Here is a 24,500-nt window from a genome sequence, read left to right on the forward strand (position 1 = left end):
AAGAGAGTGTGTAGTTGAATTATTGAGGAGAAAAGTTGAAGTCAGCATTGAAATGACAGCCCGTAATGTCTTGGAAAATTTTGCCTCAGATCACAGAGAAACAGCTGAGATCACTGTAGTCTCTCTTGTAGTGAAAAACATATGCACTGAGGATTTTTTTATTTCTTCTGTAAGAAAATTGAGATTGTGTATTTACTTTTCCAGTAAATACACAAATGTGCTGTTCGCACAAGCAAATGCATTATGTCTTTTTACTGTTAAGAGACCATCAGCACCAAAATACTGGTAAGCTCTGTGATGTCACTCATCTGAAATGACCTTTAAACGCTGTGCGGTTGTCTTCATCTGCATTTTAGTTTCACTATCTGCCCAATTTAAGATTTTTTTTTTTGACTTGAGTGACAGGCTGATCACACAGAACCTGTTTTTGCTCTTAAAAACACAAGGCGGTGCACAATATTATCCGATAGTATCCACCTGCAGAGCCACAGCTGCTGAATGGAAAAGAAGGCAGGAAAAGAAATGCGTATTTTTAAAAACGCAGAGCTCGTGCGTGATACGCGGCACAGTGGGCAAAGACATACAACTAGCGCATGTTTACATTGAAAAACAGTTAAAAAGCAGCAAAGCTTACATTGCGTCTGAGCTTTATGATTGGCCCACAGCAGACTTCTTATGCATGACTTCTTATTAGCACATCCTGATCTTGTACAAGCTTATAATGGTAGTCTTATGCTTTGTTCACAGATTGCATAATAGACGTGAGTTACCAGTATTTTTGAAAAGGTCTTGTTCACACATTCACACAGTAATTTACCAGTAATTTACAAGTAAAGACTGTATGTGTGAAAGGGGCTGTAATCTGCTTTGAAAATTTCTGGGCATGAAAATGGCAAATCAGGCAAATACAATTGTAATTGCCAAATATAATATCACTGGTTCCTCTTTTCATATATAAGTTTTTTAACTGTCATGTCAGCCAATTAAAAAAACAAAAGAGAGAGTATTCATCAGGATATACATGGCATATATGCTTTGAGAGAAAAAAACAAATGTCCTCTACATAGGACAAAATTAATTGCTGAGTGCCAGGAGGTAATATAAATTAATACATTATTTCACATGATAAAATTTCAAGTCTGAATCTGTGTTCTTAAAGCAAATGCTGATTTTTTCCCCAAGATCATTTCTTTAGCATCTAGTATATTGAATCTCTTGTACAACCAAGCTTCCTTACAACAGCACAAACAGGCCCCCTGTCCACCCGCTGAGAATTCTCTCATTCAATAATATATTTAACTCAATATTCTGTTCTTATGTTTTTTATCTGGTTACTGCAGTGCATGAAAGACACTTCTTATATTCTCCCTATGTCCATCCTTATGTTACATCTCTCATATGTTGATTCTCTGGAGAACTGTAATAGGAGAGCCTATCTGCTTAGTTCTGTCTTGGCAAACCTCAATTCTTCTGCAAAGTCTTAACACAACTCTTACACTCACTCACAATTGAAATTGTAAACTTGTAATAGTGCACTATACAAAAAGGATATAATGCATTATAGCCATCATAGATCATTATTGGCCTTTAAAAATTCAATAGCAGTTTAAGAGTCTTTTAAATAATTCCTAACTGAAGTGCTACAGATCATTCATATAATCCTGTCAATCATAATGCTAGCAGCATAAAAAGCCGCCGCAATTTATCTGACATCCCTTCTCTATTAAACTCCCTGGCTTCTCTTCATAGTTATGTCCCTGGGGTAACTTTGAGCTACTCTTTCTAGACCTCACTTTGTCAACGAAATCTGTCGACTCTGTTCTGAATGCCTCTTAGATATCATATGAACTAATGGACATGTCATTATGCTGGTTTCCACCCTAGAGACAGCATATAAATTCACTTCTCTCTCTGAGGTGTAAATGAGGCTGCTCTCCTCTCGCTAAGCCACAGCACAGCACGTTCTGGACCTGCTTAAAAAATCACAATTTTTTAATTGTGATTTTAGTGGCTTCTGCTGTGATTGCATTAAACTGTGAACGATGAGCAGGTGCATGTAGCATTTTTATAAAGCCTCTGTGTCTTTCTCTCTCTCTGTTTTCTTACCTTCCTCATTTTTCATCCTTCTATTCAATCACTCATAAAAATAAAGATTAAAATTAGAACGAAAAGAGTTTAGCATCCTTATGTCTTTTTATAATCTTTTTAAGCTTCACATAGTTCAACTATATATATTTTTTTTTTAGAATTTCATCTATATGTACTGATGCTTTGCCATATTTATCTTAAAAAGCCTCACCGTTAAAATCGGCATGAAATGGAAGTTCTATTTTGATGTATATTCAAGTGTAACAGCTTCTTGAACAAGAAAATATGTAGGGTGGGGCTTTATTTAGTCCATCAAGAATTGATTGGATTATTGGATGGTTGTGGTTTGCTATTGCTGCAATCTCATGTGAGTCACAGATTGTCCCATTCTTGCGCAGAGAGAAACGTCTTCAGAGTTAATTTGATTAAAGACTAATGGTGTGTGCACATCAAAAGCGAAGCGAATATTCACATCGCGAAACATCCAGAAACGTGTTTGTTTTGGAAACTGGATGTCATGTCATTATTCACTTTTAAACTAAACACAATCTGTTGGTGAAAACCTCACAATGTCACTTCATTTCTGTTTGAATAAGACACTTGTGCCAGTTTTTATGGATGGATAAAGCCTGTTTAACTTGTTACATTTGCTTTATTCATCACAAATTATTAATGGAAATTCAGTTTTAAATGTCAAATTGTGAGTGTAAATGAATTTAAGAAAAATGACATTTCAAAAAATCATTTTGCTGCTCTTATTAACATTAAAAATATCAGCTAGCATATTTCAGTTTTAATTAAGCCAATTATCACTTATTCAGTTTAATATTTAAATTGAATTGTAAGTAAGAAATGATTTAATTTAAATTTGCATTTTTATTTTGCCCGAAATATTGCACATATGGGTGTGGAAAATATAAATTCAAATACTCAAATGCCATTGTGCATATTGAGCCCTAAATAACAAAGGTTTTTTATTAGATGAAGGCTCTTTGCTGAGCCTATAAGTTGCTGCAAAAAACACTGAATAACCATTGAGTGTGTGGTCATATTAGGGGATCCCACCCTGCTTATTCCATTACACACACTCCACAGACACACACACACGCACACACATACACATACAAAGCTAGGTGCTCATGAGAATGGGTCATGCCTTATTTAGCATTTATATTGCAGTAGAATGTGATAGCCCTGCATAATTCTTCTGAGACTTCCCGTCTGAGCACTGGCACTATTATCCTACACTTTTGGCTTGGCAAATTCCCTGCTGCAAAGGATTTCATTCAGCAATAATAAAATAAATACAATTCAGCTAAACCCAGTTCTTGCAGCATTTTTGCATTCAGCTTTTGTACATCTTTTCATGTTGCAAATACATTACCCATAGCACTCCTCTCTTCAGAGTGCTCTTTTTGTTGTATTTGTAACATTTTACAAATTGTGGTCTCAACTCAAGTCCTTTATAACAGTGGTTCCTAACCATGTTCCTGGAGGCCCCCCAACACTGCATATTTTGTATCTCTCCTTTGTCTGACACACCCATTTCAGGTCTTGGAGTCTCTACTAATGAACTGATGATCTGAATCAGGTGTGTTTGATCAAGGAGACATGGAAAACATGCAGTGTTGGGGGGCCTCCAGGAATGTGTATTTATAAAAACAAAGACATTGAGAATGTGTTAAAAAAAAATAAAAATAGCAAATACACTCATCTGCCACTTTATTAGGTACACCTTGCTAGTACAGGTTTGGACCCCTTTTGACATCAGAACTTCCTAAATTCTTTGTGACATAGATTCAGCAAGGTGCTGGACACATTCCTCAGAGATTTTGGTCCATATTGACATGATCGCATCACGCAGTTGCTGCAGATTTGTTGGCTGCACATCTATGATGTGAATCTCCTGTTCCACCACATCCCAAAGCTGCTCTATTAGATTGAGATCTGGAGATTGTGGAGGCCACTTGAGTATAGTGAACTCATTGTCATGTTCAAGAAACCAGTTTGAGATGATCTGAGCTTTGTGACATGGAGCATTATCCTGCTGGAAGTAGCCATCAGAAGATGGGTATCATGTGGTCGTAAAGGGATGGACATGGTCAGCAACAATACTCAGGTGGGCTGTGGGGTTTAAATGATGCTCAATTGGCACTAAGGGGCCCAAAGTGTGCCAAGAAATATCCCCCACACCTTTACACCACCACCACCAGCCTAAATGGTTGATACAAGGCAGGATGGGATCATGCTTTCATGGTATTTATGCCAAATTCTGACCCTACCATCTGATTGTCGCAGCAGAAATTGAGACTAATCAGACTAGGCAACACTTTTCCAATCTTGTATTGTCCAATTTTGGTGAGCCTGTGTGAATTGTAGTCTCAGTCTCCTGTTCTTAGCTGACAGAAGTGTCACCGGTGTGTCTTCTGCTGCTGTAGCCCATCTGCTTCAAGTTTCGACATGTTGTGTGTTCAGAGAAGCTTTTCTGCAGACCTCAGTTGCAACGAGTGATTATTTGAGTTTCTGTTGCCTTCCTATTAGCTCGACCCAGTCTGGCCGTTCTCTGACCTCTGGCATCAACAAGACATTTTCGCCCACAGAACTGCCGCTCACTGGCTATTTTCTCTTTTTTGGACCATTCTCTGTAAACCCTAGAGATGGTTGTGCGTGAAAATCCCAGTAGATCCCAGCAGTTTTAGACCGTCTGGCACCAACAACCATGCCACGTTCAAAGTCCCTTAAGTCACCTTTCTTCCTCATTCTGATTCTCAGTTTGAGCTTTAGCAGATCGTTGTAAATGAACATAGTACAAACACATTAGCAGATTATACAATATGTAGTCTAAAAGTAAAAAGCATACAAAGTGATGCTTCCAATACATTAATCAAGTGTAACAAATACCTCATTGGCTGCTTGATATGAAAAGAGGGCCTTGAATCCTTAGTTTTATGAAAATCCTCTTTACCATCCACTTGACTTGAGGCATTTTTTGATTTTATTTATGATTTAATTATGAAACAAATGCATAGAATATTTACACAACAGCACTTACACAGAGAGAAATGTGTTCCCTGAAAAACAAGAAGAAGAAATTACACACTTTTATGGAGAAATTACACACTTTTACACACCATATGGAATAAACAAACCTCTCAAAATCAGGCAAGTCTTCTCTTAAGAAGAATTATTAGTCTCGGCTGGCATGTTCGTGTCTTTCTTGATGCTCTGTTGCAGTTGCTTTTAAAACACACAAAAAAAAATGCAGTAAATCTTAACTTCCATTAAAAAATATAACAAACTAAAGGTAAAACAACAAAGGTGACTAGCCATGAAACTTTTGTTTAACATACAATGTTATTTTATCAACTAGGCTTCCGGCCAACGTTAACTACAACCTGAACAGAATTTTACATTAGTTAACTTAAAGTTAATGTAATAATTTTAAATAATTTTAATTTCATAATTCAATAAGCTAACAAAGTCGTTTACAAATAAACCGTTAGCACAGTTTACCATGGTGAAGTTTGTTATAGCGCTTTATATCGTTTAAAAGCAGCTTTACAGATAATGCATGTTTTTACATTACAATTTAGAGTAATCTGTTATCAGAGGTGAATGATGTGTCAGAAATGTACAGTTCTAAAATAATACAAATCATGACAGTTTGTAAATCATGACATATTTGAATGTACTTAAACCACTACTCTGAGAAGCATCATATTTTGGTTTAGTTATGAAGTGTGACCAAATATAATTTTTTAGATGACTTTGAGGTTTTTGTTTGTGGGTTAATAAATGGTCTTGGCTCATGACTGTATATTGTCAGATTAGGAAGTGTTTGGAAAAGAGTGACCCATGACTCTCTCTGTCTTTTATTCTTTGCACTATGCTCACTAATGAACATATGCTGTCATGTTGCCCTGCAGGCTGCTCTATATGATTAATGAGCTGTGTTTATTAACACACGGCTCCACCAATCAGCACGCAGCCCCGTGTACCAGTCATTTTAAAGACTGAACACAACCATGTCAAAGGCTGTATAAATGCTGTTAGTATAGAAATCAGGTGATGAATGGCAAATAATGAAGGTCTGTTCACACATTCAAAATCCGTTACAACATATGGCTCAATTATTCCTTTTTTTCCGAGCTCAGTTCCTCTAGCAAACATAATCATCTGGATTTACTTCTTAATAAAATTGGAATTATTCACACGTGTGTCTCTCTATCTTGTAACTTAATTCTGTGAAAATGAAATCTGTCGATACAGATCCTCTTTCTTTTATGAGCAGATTAAAAGTTACAGTTTCACTTTGGCACAGACAGAAGAGAGAGGAGGACACACACACACACACACATACACCGAGGTATTTATAGCTCTTGTGCTTTTGGTAGGTATGATGTTTGGAGTCTCTGCTCAGGGGAACAGAGACACAGACTGCACTTCTGTACTGTTAACCCACAGCATTATAGCAAGAACAAAACCCATCAGCACTAGTCATTATTATTATTATTATTTTTATAACCAAGAATGAACATGCTTTGTCAGATTGTGAATGCTTTTAGCACTTTGCGAAAGGTACAAGAATACAAGGGTCTGTTAGTGGAAACACTGGGGTGTTTTATCTCTATCAACATATATACTTTCTGGCAGACTATAAACCTTGTCTCATCACCATGAGCAGAATTAGAGAAGCACTGAGCAGATGAGTGTTAGAGCTCTGTAAAGACATACAGATAGTCATTCTGAACCCATGAGCTCCACATTCAGATGGGGATTTTGTTAACATGACATGCCGCATCTTTAGTCCTACAAAACAACATGCCACATTAATTTGTCTCAGCCTCAGACAGCATGTCCACGGACCATCATAGAGCTGGCTAAATTATGAGTTTAGGTGCACATTGCCTTTTACACTGTAAAAAGTTGTACAGTAAGTTGTAAGGTAGAGCTGTTTCTACCAGATCTAACCCTTGAGTTTAGTGTAACCTAATGTATTTACACTGATTTAGTGATGTTGAAGGGTTAGTTCACCCAAAAATGTCATTAATTACATGTCGTTCCACACCCGTAAGACGTTCGTTCATCTTCGGAACACAAAGTAAGATATTTTTGATAAAATCCAATGGCTCAGTGAGGCCTGCATTGCCAGCAAGATAATTAACACTTTCAATGCCCAGAAAGCTACTAAAGACGTTTTTAAAACAGCTCTTGTGACTACAGTGGTTCAACCTTAATGTTATGAAGTGACGAGAATACTTTTTCTGCGCCAAAAAAACAAAATAACGACTTAATTCAACAATATTTAGTGATGGGTGATTTCAAAACACTCCTTCATGAAGCTTTGAAGTTTTACGAATCTTTTGTTTCGAATCAGTGGTTCGGAGCGTGTATCAAACTGTCAAAATCACATAATTTCAGTAAACGAGGCTTCGTTACGTCATAAGTGTTTTGAAATTTCAATGGTTCAACACTGGGTGTCGTGACTTTGGCAGTTTGATTCACGCTCCGAACCACTGATTCAAAACAAAAGATTCATAAAGCTTCGAAGCTTCATGAAGCAGTGTTTTGAAGTCGCCCATCACTAGATATTGTTGAATAAAGTCGTTATTTTGTTTTTTTGTGCACAAAAAGTATTCTCGTCGCTTTATAACATTAAGGTTGAACCACTGTAGTCACATGAGCTGTTTTAAATATGTCTTTAGTAACTGGGCATTAAAAGTGTTAATTATCTTGCTGGCGATGCAGGCCTCACTGAGCCATCAGATTTTATCAAAAATATCTTATTTGTGTTCTGAAGATGAAGGTCTTATGGGTGTGGAATGACATGAGGGTGAGTAATTAATGTCACAATTTTCATTTTTGGCTGAACTAACGATTTAAATAATATCATTAATTTAGACGTTAGCACATTTTTTTAGGTTACGATTTTTTTCAGTGTGGTCCCAAAAAAGTCCTGTTTACAAGTTGCCTAGTTGCTACAATGATCATTTCCAAGCATGAATTAATCATCGGATTTTGGTGAAGTTTGACAGGTTCATGATATTTTAATTATTTAAAGCAAAAAAAATATAATCTTTGTTTTCATAAAATGAAAATTCAATTGAATTAGATGGGTTGAATTAGTCTTTAAATTTCACTCTAGATAAACTTAAAAATGAACACAACTGGAGGGAAATCAAAGCCTTCATTTTCTCACCCTGTCTTACACAAACAAAAAGCAAAACAACTTACAAAGAGTTTACAAGGTTTGAACCCTGATAATTTTTGGAAAAAGTAGGCAGAATCAGCTCATTTGGGGCTGTCTGACATGTTGACCATCCATTGTGTGAGTATTTTCTTCTCTTCTGTAGCACAGTAATAACCAACCTTTCACACTCTCCTTAAAGGGCAATCAGTCACAGTGTTTGAACCTGTGTGTTTATGTGTGTGTGTGTTTGCATTGGATGGCTGCGCTGGGAAATTAAGGTTGCAGACGATGAATAATTCAGCCAGACAGTTTCCTCACCCAATACATTCAGGATATACTCATAATTGTAATGTATACCTATTGACATAAACGCAAACAAGCACATCGGCACGTACATGCACGGTAATGGTGAACATCACTGAATGTATCGCTCAGGAAAGCATCTGTTGGCAAAAATGTCACCGGTTCCATAAAGAAAAACAGAAAAGATAGACCTAATGGAATGAATTAATGTTCTTGTACGTACTGATTTGAAAACACATGACAGGTGAATGTGAATGCTTGTGTGTCTTGGTGTGTGTGCTGGTGTGTAGGTGCGTATGGATTACTCTGTTTAAAGAAGTCTCCACAGGCTCTGTAGGTTTAATTATTGATAGTGGAAATTTAATCTAATGAAATTTCCATCATCTTGAAACAAGAACTGAGTTCAATACATTCTATATGTTCATATACAGAAGAAAATTAACATATGCAGACATGCACACACTCCTTAAAATCATTTCATTAACATGCATTCTATAGAAAACAGAATGATTTCACTCAGATTAGAAAGCATGTGACCTTAAGAAAGGGCAAGGGAATATTGTCTTGGGAATAAATATGATCCATATGATATGTCAGACATTATTTCTTAGAGTTCCTGCTTGGACTTCAGATGCTTTTATATCAAACACATTTAGTAGTGCAAGTGTAAATGCATAATTATGGTCATAGATCTCCTTGGGGCATATGTTTAACATCTCAAGTAGCAGCTGAAGTTAACACTCAGACAGTGAAACTGTGGCCTGCGTCTCCTGTAACTGGAGGGGACAAACAATGTGGAAGAGCTGCAAAATTATGTAACTCTTCCCCTACACATTACACAGTTCACCTCAGGACACTTAGTCAATTTATGTGTAGAAATGAAGATTGCAACCCGAGCGGTACCTGAGCTGATTTACTCTTGCTTTCATGCTGTGATGGTTGCCTGAGAAACTTGTCAAGAGTTTGAAAGAGAGCAGTATGATCAAACCCATAAAAATGCTGCTAAAATTGTACTACAATATGAGTGCTGGTTCCACATGGCAGTAATATTTTATCAAAGACAAAATAATTTCCTTTGAGAAATGTTTGTGTTACAATACAACATTTATTCTCTGGCTACATTTATTGCTCAGCTCAGAAAGTTAAAATGTCCAACTTTCTTCCAAAACTTTGAAAAAAAGAAAAACAAACAAATGAAACACTTGAAGTTGGACTTGGAAATGTTCAGATCCAACTTTGCAGGCGTATGTAATGAGAATTTCTTTTTTTTTTTTTTTTTTTTACAGTTGCGATGCTGTAAAATATCAATCATCAATAAATCTAGCATCCAGAACTTCTGGTCTACTCTTTTTGTAGAAAGGACAATAGCACATCTAAACTCTTTAATAGTTTAAAATAATTAATTCTGTGAGCTTGGTGTGCCCTGTTAACCTCTCTCAGTGTATCTTGCTAGTTTGACTGTGGTTTCTCCTGCTTTACACACTCAAGACAAGCATTAGATCGCATTTCCTTAAAGACGTCATTGGGTCAACAGATTCATTCTTTATTTATGTGGGTCATGGTAATGGAGCGATTTTAAAATACCTCTGTAAGTCCACATTGCACAAACATGTGCAAGTTTGTTTATGTGTGTGTATATACACAACCACACACTCACACCATTCTACTCATTCTCAAACCGTGAGATGATTTTAGTGTTGTACTACACATAATTGACCTGGTGTCCTTCCTACATAATGCAAAGACCTTTTTATTAAGTAATTAAAAGAGCTCTTTTTGTACATCCATCAAAGGGAAATTAGTTTAAATTATAATTAAATAATATGTACTAATATATATATATATATATATATATATATATATATATATATAATATTTAAATAAAAGATTGCTGAATGTTTTTCATCTGCCCATAGTGGACTACTTAATTCATTTAAACAGCACCGCAGCAGCATGAAATTCAAGCGGTTAAAGCACTTATTCAGTTCCATAGGGCTAATCTTTTAAGCTTCTCTTGTCCTTTCAGTCTACACACACACGCAAACAAGAATTCCCTCGATGGTTTCCTGAATTTGCCTCTCACCTAGGTTAATACCGAACATAACCAACCAGGACTGTTTGAGATTAAAACTGGCAGGTTGTTGCACTCTGCAAACATTCATGCTGTAAAACGGATATCTATGCTCAGTCGTGCAATAAATTCTATTCCACACAGAGCTAAGCCAGTATCTAAAGAATCCAAATGGCATTGCAAGCAACACTCCAGACTAGTTTATTTAACATTTACTTTGTTGTAGACAGTATACTAGTTCTTAGATTGCACTTTTATGATAAAAATTACATATCTTTCTGCATAATGTAGCTGAAAGTTTTTTATTATTTTATATTTGTACTTTTTTTCTGTCATTAGATTTTATTATATTAAGATGCTCCTTTCATCAGTTGTAAATGTGTGAAAAAGACAGTTTTCAGTTTTCTGAAGGGTAAGTGGATTCAAAATGTGGAGGTAGAAAATCTGCGGAAAAATTTGTCCATCACCTGTCATATCTGAAATGTTCTGACATGGTAAAGTATAAAAGCTAACTACTGGAGCACAAAATGCTTTTCCTGCAGATTTTTCCTCATGGCCTAGAGTGATCATACTGTCTCTCTCTCCCTCTCTCAGGATGTATTGCATTATGTGGTAATATTGACAGTGATGTAGTAGAGGGTCATAGTCTGCTTACTCTGGGCATACCTGCCTCTTGTATTTCATTCGTCAACTGCAGAACGAGAGGGAGAGATTACGTTAAATTCATTACTACACTTTATCAGTATCATTCATTTTCAAACTTTCCAGTCCTGAATACTAATTATTCAATACAGTGTTCTAGCTGTGCAAAAATACTCAATATACTATTATGTGGAAGACCTGTGTACTGTATGTTACTGCACAGTACCCATAGAGAACACACTCTGTTATAGATTTTATCTAACAGAAGGATGGCAGTTCATGAAATTGAAGATAGAATTTGAATGTGAATTTAGAATGATAAACATCATTTTCAATTGACTGAGCAGAGGTTTTTTGTCAGCATGTTGTAGGCTGAAGAATTGGCACCAAGGCAAATAACAGTAAAACCAACAACCCGTTGAAAGCACTATCCCTCAAAGCCCCATTTTCATTCAAGTTAAATGAAATATGATGTCTACCCTGCCTAAGGTTTATAGTGTAGAAGTGTTAACTTAATTTAAGATTTTTTTTTCCAAAGCTGTGCCACCCAACAAAGCCTAAACGCATTATACTGCAACACTGAAACTCAGATGTTTTGGATTACATTTCGATTGATTTTATATCAGTTTTCACATTCTGTTTTCTCTGAATCTGAGCATAGTTGAGCCAAACCATCTGTTTCCTGTTTCACAGCAGGGATGTTTCAAAAATTTCTATGCCACCCTACAATATGATGATTTCCTCGTGGAACCCCCTAAAATATAAAGGCAGCAATATTTTTCATTTATAAACACCCATTTATGCTGTGAAAATGAATGTGTAAATGTGTCAAATATTATCTGGAAATTGTTTACTATCTTTTAAATGACATTTAAAGCACCATTAAAGTACCGTTAGGCATTTAAACCTGAAGAGAAACAAAGCCTATTGCTATCAATACAAGAAAATTATTTCTGACCAGCCAAAATGTCAAACTTGCTTGCTTCTTTTGAAAATTTTCTGTAGACCCCCCTGCATCCCCTTGGGGGTCAATCATAATTAATAATAAAATCATAATGCATTTGCACAGCAGTCAAAAAACCCTCAGAGATGATATATAACCATGATATGTGACCCTGGACCACAAAACCAGTAATAAGTCGCACGGGTATATTTGTAGCAATAGCCAACCACTGTAGGGGTCAAAATTATCGAAGAAAGATCATGTTCCATGAAGATGTTTTGTAAATTTCCTACCGTAAATATATAAAAAATGAGTTTTTGAGTTTGTGAGTGGATATGCATTGCTGAGGACTTTTTGGACAACTTTAAAGGTGATTTTCTCAATATTTTGATTTTTTTGCACCCTCAGATTTCAGATTTTCAAATAGTTGTATCTCGGCCAAATATTGTCCTATCCTAACAAACCATACATCAATGGAAAGCTTATTTATTCAGTTTTTAGATGATGTACAAATCTCAATTTCATATATATATATATATATATATGACCAAACATATAACCATGTGCCCTGAACTGTGTTATTGCTGTTGCCATAACGATGATGTTGTTTATCTGAACTCTTTAAGCATTGATTGCTGTTGTTCCAGGTGTGTGTGTGAGTGTTTGTGCATTATAGATGTTCTGCAGGTGGTGATTACAGAAGGTCTGTAGTGTGGGTGTGTGTGTGTGTGTATGCATGCACAGCTGCTAATAATATCACAGATTGACAGAGAAACTCTAGGAACACCAGACGAAAGCTCATTCTGACTTATTTATAGATCACATGTCCAAATAAAGCACACAAATGAACACTACTTCTTTCTTCTGCTCCTCTCTGTAACCGATATGTGATCATTCGAGCAGTTTCATTCTGAATTGAGCTTATTCTACAGGCTCACACACAACGACTGCTCCTGCAGGCCGAAATAATCGAACAGGGAGTTCTTGTCACGCTAAACTCTGTACTGCTCTCTGATTGTTCTTGAGATGATTCTCAAAAAACTAACACGAGTAGCCGTCAGAGCAGATGACCTCATCGTGCTGAAAGGGCAATCACACTGACAGCAATTTGCAGCGTCCATGAGCGACAGTGACGTTGGTGATGTGACACAGTTGAGCTGAGATCAACTTTCCATGTTCAGTGTGAAGGGTATAATATAGAGCTTGAAACTCTTCAACTCAAAATTTATTAGTGAAAGGAGGGAGGTGCTTACTAAGGAGGTCAGATCAATTTATATTATATTATATTATATGTAATAATGTTTAGTCAGTGTAAGAGCTGTTTTCCTTTCTATTCATCTTCATTCATGAGATTTGCGAATCTATACAACCCTTTTTCTAAAACTTTGGACATGACTTCACTGTAAAACTCAATAAGTTCAGAATACTCAAAACGTTTGAGGAAACTTATTAGCTAAAAACATTTAAGTAAACTAACTCATTTTTTTAAGTTAGTAGAGCTTAAATTTTTTGTGACAAGTGGGGCGGGGCCCAAGAGCTGTGAAAGTGGAGCAAGACCAGTGTGGTGCACACTGCACAGGTGTCTCTCATTAAACAATCACGTCACCGGCAACCCTTTCCCTCCCACAGTTCTCAGCCTCGCCCAACTCATCATAATGTTAATTACATAACAGAACCCCCTGTAAATCCCAACATAACACAACATTAAACTAACTTTTGTCTCCCTATGTTAATCTTGTGCAAAAACACACAAAATAACACTTAATTTCAAGATTTGTTTTTCTATTAGGTACAATAAACTTGAATTATTATTTGAATGAAATGAACTCATTTCATTTAATTAATTTCACTGGTTTTACAGTGTGTTTAAAAGACAAAGTTCTTTACTAGCAATAACATTAAACCATGATCAGGATGCAAAGGCTAACTATAATATATGATTAAGGTAAAATAACCATTAAATTCATTTTGTGATTCCTAAAGTTTTAGTATTTTAATTAAGTTAGATTGTTTTAATATATTAATAATAACATTAATATCACTTATATTGATAATAATTAGGGATGCACCGATACCATTTTTTAAGGGCCGAGTACAAGTACCGATACTTTTTTCTAGTACTCGCCGATACCAATACCGATGCCTATACATTTATTAATTTCTCTCTCTCTCTCTCTCTCTCTCTCTCTCTCTCTCTCTCTCTCTCTCTCTCTTTTTTTTTTTTTTTTTTGATGTTGCAATTTTCCAAGCACAACACAGTGAGACTAATGAATGTAGGACAGCTTCTTTATTATTACTCTAATGAAAAAAGTAATAATTTTTATGTGCTTGTCAAAAACTTAAAGAACAAAAATTTCACAGTGTCCAATAACCTTCAAAAGACATAATTACCAATATATATAATTGTTGTTATATAAAAAGAAATTTACAAATTACAAACAATACAACAAATACTATAGAGATAAAAATTAAATAAACTTGTTTTTCAGATACAGTAGGGTTATTTACAATGTATACATTTAACATCTTTTGTTGTTTTATTAACATTAATGACAAATATAGGCTACGGTCCCTTTAAGACCGAATCCATGGATACTGACACATATCCTGTTTTCACTCAAATGTTTACGTCCACTTAAGCCATAACCGACTGTATTTACGCGAGATACTCCACACGATGGACATTTTGACAACTATGTGTACATTTGACCATTCAGGCGCGAGGAGAACTGATCGCACGCTGTCTGAGAGAACTGGGATCGCGCGCAAGAGAGAGAGAGAGAGAGAGCATGCGAGAGGGAGCGCTTCTGGTCTGTGTCATTCAGCGCGATTCCGCCTATCCCACCTTCACTAATCGATAACGAATTGTGATTGAAAGCATGCAGTTCGCAACGTGTGTGTTGTCATCATTAATTTTGAAGTATTTCCACACCTCTGAGGCTGATATTTTTTCTGCTGCTGCCGCCGGTGTCTCTGTGCACGGAAAATTCTGTCAGTTACGTCACGTGAGGTATCAGTTTTTGGTATCGGGGGTATTTTTACGAGTACGAGTACAAGTACATGATCTTGGTATTGGGCCAATACCAATACTGGTATTGGTATTGGTACATCCCTAATAATAATATATTAATTTAAACAATTTTAAGTCATCCTGCGGCCACCTTGGAAGTTTGCTGAGGCTCTCTAGTGAGTTCCGGCCCCCAGGTTGAAAAACACTGTGATAGATTGATATAATAATTTAATGCTCAATAATATTGTATCTCTCCTAAGAACATGGGATATGCTTTTATTGTTTGAAAAAAAAAAAAAAAAGAAATTCATGATCAGTGCCAAAAACGATGTAGAGTTTAATAATCTAGAGGCAGTCTTTTTGCAGAAACAGTGATATTGTGTGCAATCTTGTCTTGTGATCAATTCTCAAACACTAAATAGTTGTTATTTTTTGTTATTTAATTGTGTAATTGTTATAAAGTTAATTCCTTGTATGAATACACTGGAAAAACTGAATGATGATTAAAAAAATGATAATGTTATGACAATGATGAGGATAATTGTGTCTTGAGATGGCGGACTATGGCTAATTAGCATGTCTGATAATCCTCGTGCCCCAGTAATGATCAACTCATCAATCCACAGGTTTCTATCAAATGTGAAGACAAACAGGGCCGTGGCTCCAGTGTGCTTTTCTTAAGGGTTGTCTTGCCCTTTAGTTGCCATGGCGACCCCATCTTTGCCTGTCAGGAATGAATCCTGAACCTGTCAAACTGAATTAGCATCAACATCTGCACACGAAACTGCATGTTTGTTTATGTAGTAAAGTAGCGAATGTAACCTGCTCTCCACAACCACCATCTGGATCTGTTTATTTATCAGTAATCTTATGCTAATTAATATGAAGTAATCAGAGGTCAGTGGTCATTTAAAAATACAAAGATGCTCACTGAACTTAATGGTTGGATTTGCTATCAAAACCAAAAGATGATAATGAAGAAAAAATATTGTTTTTGTCACTTTACATCCACAGGATCAGACTTCCTGTGTGCGACACACATCATTCCAGTGAAGAACGAAGAGGGTGTTGTCATGATGTTCATCTTGAGCTTTGATTACGTGCTAAAGGAGGGTAGCATGGATTCACTAGACCGACTCAACCACACCTCCCCATCCAAACAAGAACAAAGTAAGATTGCTTCTTTTCTCGTTCACTCTCTGTAATGCATTTTTTTTTTCATTTCCATCATTGCAGTATATTGACAACATCTGTCTTAATTGCTTACTTCCTGTCTCTTCCGTTTAAACAAATGGCGTGTGGTTGCTGAGTAGGAATGGATGGAGAGGTGTGCAGGAAGAAATATGGAGAAGGCAGAGGAAGAGAGAAAGGTTTTTATTTGCTCCAGTTGCTCTGGCTCACCAGCACACACTGTCAAATCCAAACCCAGTCAGCTAGAAAGGAAATGAAGTGGGGGGAAATTATTTATGTAACACAGTGTTACAATTATTTGGATCCCTGAGGCCAGGTGCTGAACGGTGCTTCATTTATAGGACAACTGTGCACACTAAACCACCCAATGCAAACAGTATGTGTGCGCATGCTATAATTATGACAAGTGTTCATAGAGACCTGGAAGCAATAAAACCGCTGCACTGCATTTTCTGCAAAATATGCTACTGCATCAGTTTACACACATGTGCACACACACACACAAACCCTGATGTCCTCCTCTAACTCTGTATTGGAAAGTCACATCTGAGCTATGAAATCCAATTAATATCCAATGCTAATACTGTCTCTGTGGTATCATAGCAACTGGGAATGTTTTGAAAAGGACATCTGCGTGTGTTCATATATGAGCAAGTTAGAGAGACTGTTTAGTCAGGGCTGTTATAAACCGATGATTTGCTATGGCAGTGTAGTCAGTATTATGCTGAGACACAGAACATGATGCTTTAAAAAGCTGTGGTGAAAAATTCCAGCTGGGATGAATATAGATTTCCTAGATCCCGCTTCCTCTGAGAACAAGGTTGACGGCTAAGTTTAGAAGATGTGCATTGAACCAGCAAAGCAGAGACAAACTAGCTAGTAAAATGTACAAGCTTTTCTATCTTGATTGTGTCAATAATTTATTAGGCTTTACTCTGATCAAAAATTGAAGGATGTCCCACTCAAAAAAGGATCTTTTGTGGGGTGCATTAGGTTGTTTTGATGAAGGAGCGATATAAATAGCCCAGTTTAGATAGAGTTTTAATTAATGCTGGCGTGGTACTGAAACCCCAGGGAAGAGACAGACAGAGAGAAATGGAGAAAGAGAAAAATCACGCTGCAGAGATAAAAGAAAATAAAGATTCTTGATAATAATAATAAAAAAGATAACTGATGTACAAGATCGAGGTCTTATAACTTCTTTTAGCGTTTGAATGAAATGAAATGTGTAATAACAGTGCCCCTATTATACTATTTTAAAGGTTCCTAATGTTGTTTTGCAGGTCTACTATAAAAGGTTTACATGCAAAAAACACTTTAATTTTCTCATAATACACATTGCAGCATTAACTCTTTTCTCACAGTGTCTGAAACGGTTCAATAAAGGATTCGGCCTCTCTAAACCCCTTCTTTCCCTGAGCCTACTCTGCTCTGATTGGTCAGATGGTTTAGTCTGTTGTGATTGGTCTACTGCTTACAGCATGTGTCGGAAACAAAATGCTCATTACCATAACTGAATACCAGCTCCGTAGGCTTCCTCAGCACTTATAGTTATATGAACAGTAATGAAGGCATCAGTTTTACCGTATCAATTCGAGCTCGAATCCTCATCCTTTGGAAGTGAATGTGCAAAGTGGATTTGCTTTCACATCGCAGAAAACAGCGCCTTCTCTACATGCAGATAACACAGATAACACAGTGTTTGAGGGCGGGTCAAAGTAGACGTTGTTCACGGGCAGCCAGTGAAGACCATAGGCTGGCATTATGCAAATTTATTACACAGGGTTTTGCCGATGGACAGTGATAGTCAGAGAAATTGCCGATGGCTGATGCTTTTGACGATATCAAGACGATATCAATTAATTTTCCTTCCCTAATTTCATAACAACATCACCACATAACCAACACCGATGCACGTATGAGGACTCCTCAATGAAATCCCAAATCAAAATTGAATTGCAAGGTGATCTATTCACAAATTGTCAAGAGTGCTTGTTATAAAAGAGATGCATCATTCTTATACAGTTGTTTTTTAAGCCAAAAAAGGGCATTGTTGTTCATCAGCATTTTGTTTTGTTTCCATAGGCCTAATAAAGCATAATTAGTCATCGATGAAAATCAAAAGCAGCTTCAAACACCGACTTTAAAAAAAATATATATATATTTTTACACTATCATTAATATTAAGCCAATAAATTAAATTGATATACTGTTATCAGCGCTGAGGTATTCAGCTCTTGTTGTGTCTGAGAGAATTAATGCACCGTTAATGCAGTGTCAGATGCCAAAAGCTCGGTCAGTTTTTGCTTTCACTTTCGGTGAATAATTGACTGTGGTTTGAGACTCCTTCACCAGCATAAATCTCTTGCAAAGTTTGCAAATTGCATGTGTGGATCTACGGGCTTGTCTTTTGGGTGAAATATTTCTATGCGACGTGACATTTATTCTTATCACTAACTCCATCTTTGCTCGCAAAATGATAGAAAACGATTCTCTGGAGCATATCACCCAACACTATTATTACAAATCTATGTAGGCTTGTGCAGGAAGTAAGACTAGAATTACTGACCGCTTCAGGTTCAGAATCGGTTATTTCTTTTGGGAGACTATACCTCCATTTATTGTGCACTTTGATGTTTGAAACTGTGCAGATCTTTTACATTCACAAACAGCTGTGTTGCTTGCATTCCACATGTAAGGTAATATCCGAAAAAGCATAATAGGGGCACTGTTTTTTTCTGTTTTTTTCTGTTTTTTTCTGATGTCAGCCAGATGAATACATTTAAACAGTACATATTCATACTATTCGGTAATGAAAGAGTAGAATACATGCAATATTCCTAACAGCAGAAGAACTAATGTTAAGAATGAGAATGATAAAGACAAGAATCTGCACATCCTGGAATACCCATGTCAGAAATATTTTTATTAAGGTCCTTGATCATTTCATGATTGTAAGAATTTATATTGTCTTAATAAATGATGCAGGCTTTGCAAAGAGGCTGTTAATGAAGTATGGAGCAGTAAAAACTATATTGCAGCCAAAAGCAAATCTACAGCTTGCAAATTAGTGCACCATAGCATGTCATGTCACATATCAAGAAGTAATTTACGTAGGTGTCTAAACAGTGGCGGCAAAAAATTAGCCTGTTACATACTAAGGGTTAGAGAGAGGATATAAAATAGCCATGACCACTGCTCAAAGTGGGCCGTACCTATTCTATATTTTAATATTTAGTGTACCTTCACTTTTTCTTGCATACTGGCACATCTCACATGTTGCCAGTACTTCGGCACTCAGAGTCAAAGCGTCAGTGCAAGCAAGCTGGACTGTCGCTAGCGGGGCAAAAGGTGGTGACAAACAACACCTCACCAAAACAAATGTGATTTCAGCTGAGGGGGGAAAATACTCTCCATTCACACTGGAGTTTTAAATCATTTTGATAGTTTCTCGTCCACACTGAAACATCTGAAAACGCGGAAATCATCTTACAGCACATGCAAAAATGCTCACTGAGATGATACCGAGAGACCAGACATAATACGGTTCTCACGTTATTTTTCTGGCACAATCATTTTATTAGCAAAATACCTCACCACTTACTGCACTCAATCATTGTTCCATGTATGGTCTAAAATGAAATTGCCCTCATGTTTTGCCACAAGACATCAATTAGTAAATTTTCAATCATCTTTGCAGGAATGTAATATTAAGATTGTACAAAGTAACATTTATCTTTAGCAGCTCTTTGAAAGTGAATAGCACATACAGTAGCAGGCACATACTGGTATAAACATCTGGTACAATATGTTTCACATGACTAAACATGCATTATCATTTTTAAATACCTCTATTTTCACAGTCCACACTACAACGTGAAAACGGCAATTTCAAATGTATCTACTGAGAGTGTCTTCAAAAAGCCATTTTTTGCAGGACAGAAACGGAGTCTCAGTGTAAACGAAGGCCAAAGTGTAGAGAAAAATATGCATTTTCAGATGTATCCAGATCAGTGTAGACGAACCCTCAGACTGCAGAAAACTGCTGACACTCCTTGAAATGTCATGTCAACAACACAGATGTCATGAGCTTTCCTAGGACACCAGTAATGTTTTTGTTGGGCATCAAGCTTTCAAGAAGCTCTCTTACACCCGGTGTTGTGGTATTGCCAATAATGTATTTGATTAAGCTGGTCTCATTGGTTCATAAATAATTTAGCTGTATTTTCTCTGTGGTTGGTATGAAGCTCAGGTAATGAAATCCATGTAGAGTCCTTGGGCTGTCTTACCCTCCAGAGGAGAACGAGACAGAGAGAGAACTCAAATTTAATCCATGTTTCATCTCGTCTTTTCTCTGAATTTCATTGATGCTGATGCCCCAGTTTTCCCTCCAACAGAGACATTTCTGCTTGTTTAACGTTCAGGCAGTTCTTGTTAAAGATTCACAGGGTGGGTAGGACCACGTGGCTGCAGAGGTTTTGCTGCATAGACCCCATCAGAGTAACCTTGTTTGACGACTGCTGTCATGTTGCGATTTGCACTATACATCTAAAGTATCGTTAGTTCTTCTGGTGTTAGAAATAATCATATGTATTCTACTTTCTTTTTATTATTTCACTGCGACTATGTAAAAACATGCAATGACCCTCATTGCCGCCTCTCACCTGATGGCTGAGACCCAAAAATGAAAATTCTGTCATCATTTACTCACCCTCATGTCGTTCCAAACAAATTTTGATCACCTTTGAAACACAAATGAAGATGTTTTAATGAAATCTGAGAGATTTCACTTGCTACTGCCAATACATACACAACACGCTGCTGCTGTACAAAATAGCACCCAACAGAGCAAGTAACAATGAATACTGAACAATACAAGCAAAATGTACGTCATAGAAAATCCCCCATCATGCAGAAGACAAAGGAGATGCCCCCCACTCCCCCAGCAGATATACCGGCAAAACAGGGCCTAATATTAACACTATGCAAGCGCCATATGTGAGTAAAAATGAGTAAAACTCGCCATTGGCGAGTATATGAAACGGTGCCAATCGCCAGTTGGCTGGTAACATTTTTATGAATTCTAACTATGCAATGTTGTGAGAGCAAGAACCAGAACAAACATGAACAATGCTCGGAACATTTGCATTGTCACGAAAGTTCAAGCCTTGCTAATTTAAATATTTAAGCGCAAAAACACACAAATTCATTACTCACTCGCTGTGTGGACAGTTTTATGTGCGCACAAATCCAAAGTGCACTTCCAGAAAGCCGCATCTTAGTCAGTGCTTGAATGGACATATTCATACAAAATTATGTCAAAAAATGCATGTATCAGTGATGGTGTATTCAAGTCCTCCTGGGAAGTTCGTATTTACGAGGTGGGAAGTCGTGTTTACGACAGCAGGTGCGTTCAAGTCACTTTCGTCGGAGTAAGATGGCGATGTGCCTTCTCTCACAAAAATACAGCACTTCTACTTTTAGAAAATGAACAAATAATGTGCATCGGGTGTGTTTAGCTTTTTTTAAATGTTTTTAATTCATTTATGAAGCCACTGTAAACTTTATCATTACATATTATATTGTTATATTATAATGCTACTATATTTTGTGCTGGTAATTAGCTTCATTGTAAATAGAAGCCTGACAATGTTACTGCTAAATACCTATAATATTGTGGTATTCCTCCATGTTTCTCACTGACACACCTCCAACTCGTACAGATCAGGGCTTAAAGAAAATCCCGAACTTCCCACTCATATTTACGACATTGCGGTGGTGTTCATATGCGTTCAGCTAGTAAATACGATCTTTTTGACATGACTTGAACGCACCATGAGTATCCTAGTAAATACAGTCAGTTATGGCTTGAGTAAACGTAAACAGTCGAGAAAGACAACACATTTATACAGTATCAGTGTATTGGATCTGTGCATGAGGTCTTAAAGTGACAGCAGCCTAATATTTCTGCTGCTGTCTGTGTTTTTAGTGTTCATCAAATAAAAAAAGGACAAAGAAAAAACACCCACTGCTCTTGACTGAATAACTTTTTGAAACTTTAATAAGGATTAATCTGTTTAATTTATATAGTGAAGACTATCCAGTGTTATTTTACATTTGATTACTTTATTTAATGTCTGTACCTGAAAACTACTGTTACTTGTCTTTAACAATGTTTTAAATTTATATTAGTTAAATTAGTAGTTTAAGCTGTAGTATCGAAATTGGAATGGAGAATTGTGAATTTTCACTGGTATAACTGTCATAACTGGCTGTTAAATGGCCTGGATAACTTTTGAATCACTATAATGAATATAGCGTATAGTGAATGATGAATAACGAATTTATGAAATTAACTACGTTCGTGTTGTTTACATTATATGCACTTAACAGACATTATATGTCACAAAACAGACATTTGAAGCAGTTTTACTCACCACCTGTGGTTCCGACTCATGACCGGGATCATTGTCGCTGTGACCGCTCCATCTTTCAGTTTCAATCGATCTGTAAATCCAGCGTGGAACTGCGCCTTGTTTATGAAACCATAAGCGCCAATCCCGAGGGCTCGAACAGCCACAGAAAAATAGATATTTTCCATTCATTTTAACCAATAAAAAAGTGATTGCAACTATCAGTTTCTATGGTTATTTTAATAACAAATGTTGAGAGCGCATCAATGTATTGCGTGACACAAAAATCTCAGCTCTACTTAACGCTGGGTTCTTTGGGAAGCAAGGCTATCTTTCCCTCACAACCAAAAACACACTTCTTTGGTGACATTGTTGATTTCGTGAAGTCCTGTGACCTGTGCAGCGCTGCCGACGACTTCTGTAAACCCGAACGCGCGTTGATGGGCGTACACTTGCTCTCTCGCTCTGGTCGACGTGCACGCCTTGTACTTCCGGGAGAAGTACCCGTACAAGGAATTCCACCTCCGTTTACGTCACTCAGGCCGATACTCAAAAAAAAAAAAACCCCGAATCCTGTAAGGATTTGGAAGAGAATCGTGTTTTGAAACTTTGGCCATGTTTAGCATGAGAATCCAACTCTTAAACAGTGTAAATAAGTCAGAATACATGAAATAGCATTATACACCCCCTTTAAGTCACGGGCCATTGGCAGGTGTAGCAAAAAGTTAGTTTTAGGCCCTGCGGCAACAAAAAATGTACTGCTGCTGCTCCAAAGAGCCATAGGAACCGCGTGTATGCTAGTTATGTGTGCCTGGCCCTTTTATTTCAGTATAAGAAAAGGGGAATATGCTTGGTCTTGGTGGCATTGGTGGTATTAATTTCCAGCCCTGGAGAAGGACATATATTTTTTATTACATTTTATGCAATATAATAAATTAATGCCTCTTTCTTGTTACCTCCCCTGAAACCTGCTCTGTCACTTTTTTGTAGAAAAAGGACGTTTCTTCCGTTTTCGTCTGCCTGCGCCACTAAGCATGCTGGGAGTGAGTAAGCAATCCCTACCCCAAGAAGACCCGGATGAGGTGACCATCCATTCGGCTGATCAGAATGAGAAACGCTCTTCTTGTTCGTCATCTCTCTCCCTTTCCCTCTCTCCACGTGAACTCCATCCACCAACCGGTGAGAGCTGTAGCCCCTCCTACGGAAACGACACCCGGGCTCTGATTGGCCAGAGTTATCTGGGGTCATGCTCGCCGATCTCAGGGCCACAGGATCACTCGTCTCCACGGGTCCCCTGGGAACGGGTGGACCCCCAGGAGCCTTTGCCGACTGCATCCAGGAGGGCATCACAGGCCAGTATGTGCACGTTTAGGAGAGCATCATCTACACAAGATTTAGAAGGACTTAGCACGCACACACAGAGGACGTACCGTGATCGCCATGCTAGCGAAGGTATGCACACATTTCTAAATACACAAGCATAAGCTTTTAAGACTTTTTACACAAACACATTTAGTTTGTGGTTCTGTTAAAGTGACTTGATTTGGGAAAATCACAGCAACCGATGAACTGGAAGGAGCAGAAAATAAAAACAGCCACACATACAGTATACGCACACTGTTTACTCATCTTTGTGGGGACTTCCCGTT

The 24,500-nt window shown here is 37.2% G+C and overlaps 1 protein-coding gene across 12 annotated transcripts in view; it reads left to right on the forward strand.

Moving 5' to 3' along the window:
- kcnh7 (potassium channel, voltage gated eag related subfamily H, member 7) overlaps window positions 1-24,500 on the forward strand; it is a 55,079-nt gene that overhangs the window by 2,967 nt on the left and 27,612 nt on the right. For 5 of the 12 annotated variants that reach the window (XM_051897879.1, XM_051897869.1, XM_051897870.1 and 2 more), the window contains exons 3-5: window positions 16,262-16,417; window positions 16,561-16,617; window positions 23,842-24,303. In XM_051897879.1, the coding sequence (XP_051753839.1) occupies window positions 16,262-16,417; window positions 16,561-16,617; window positions 23,842-24,303 (675 nt within the window). The remainder of the gene's footprint in view (window positions 1-16,261; window positions 16,418-16,560; window positions 16,618-23,841; window positions 24,304-24,500) is intronic. The other 7 variants (XM_051897873.1, XM_051897875.1, XM_051897876.1 and 4 more) reach the window with 2 other exon arrangements.

Source organism: Ctenopharyngodon idella, chromosome 6, assembly GCF_019924925.1.
Source record: "Ctenopharyngodon idella isolate HZGC_01 chromosome 6, HZGC01, whole genome shotgun sequence".
Lineage (NCBI taxonomy): Eukaryota > Metazoa > Chordata > Actinopteri > Cypriniformes > Xenocyprididae > Ctenopharyngodon > Ctenopharyngodon idella.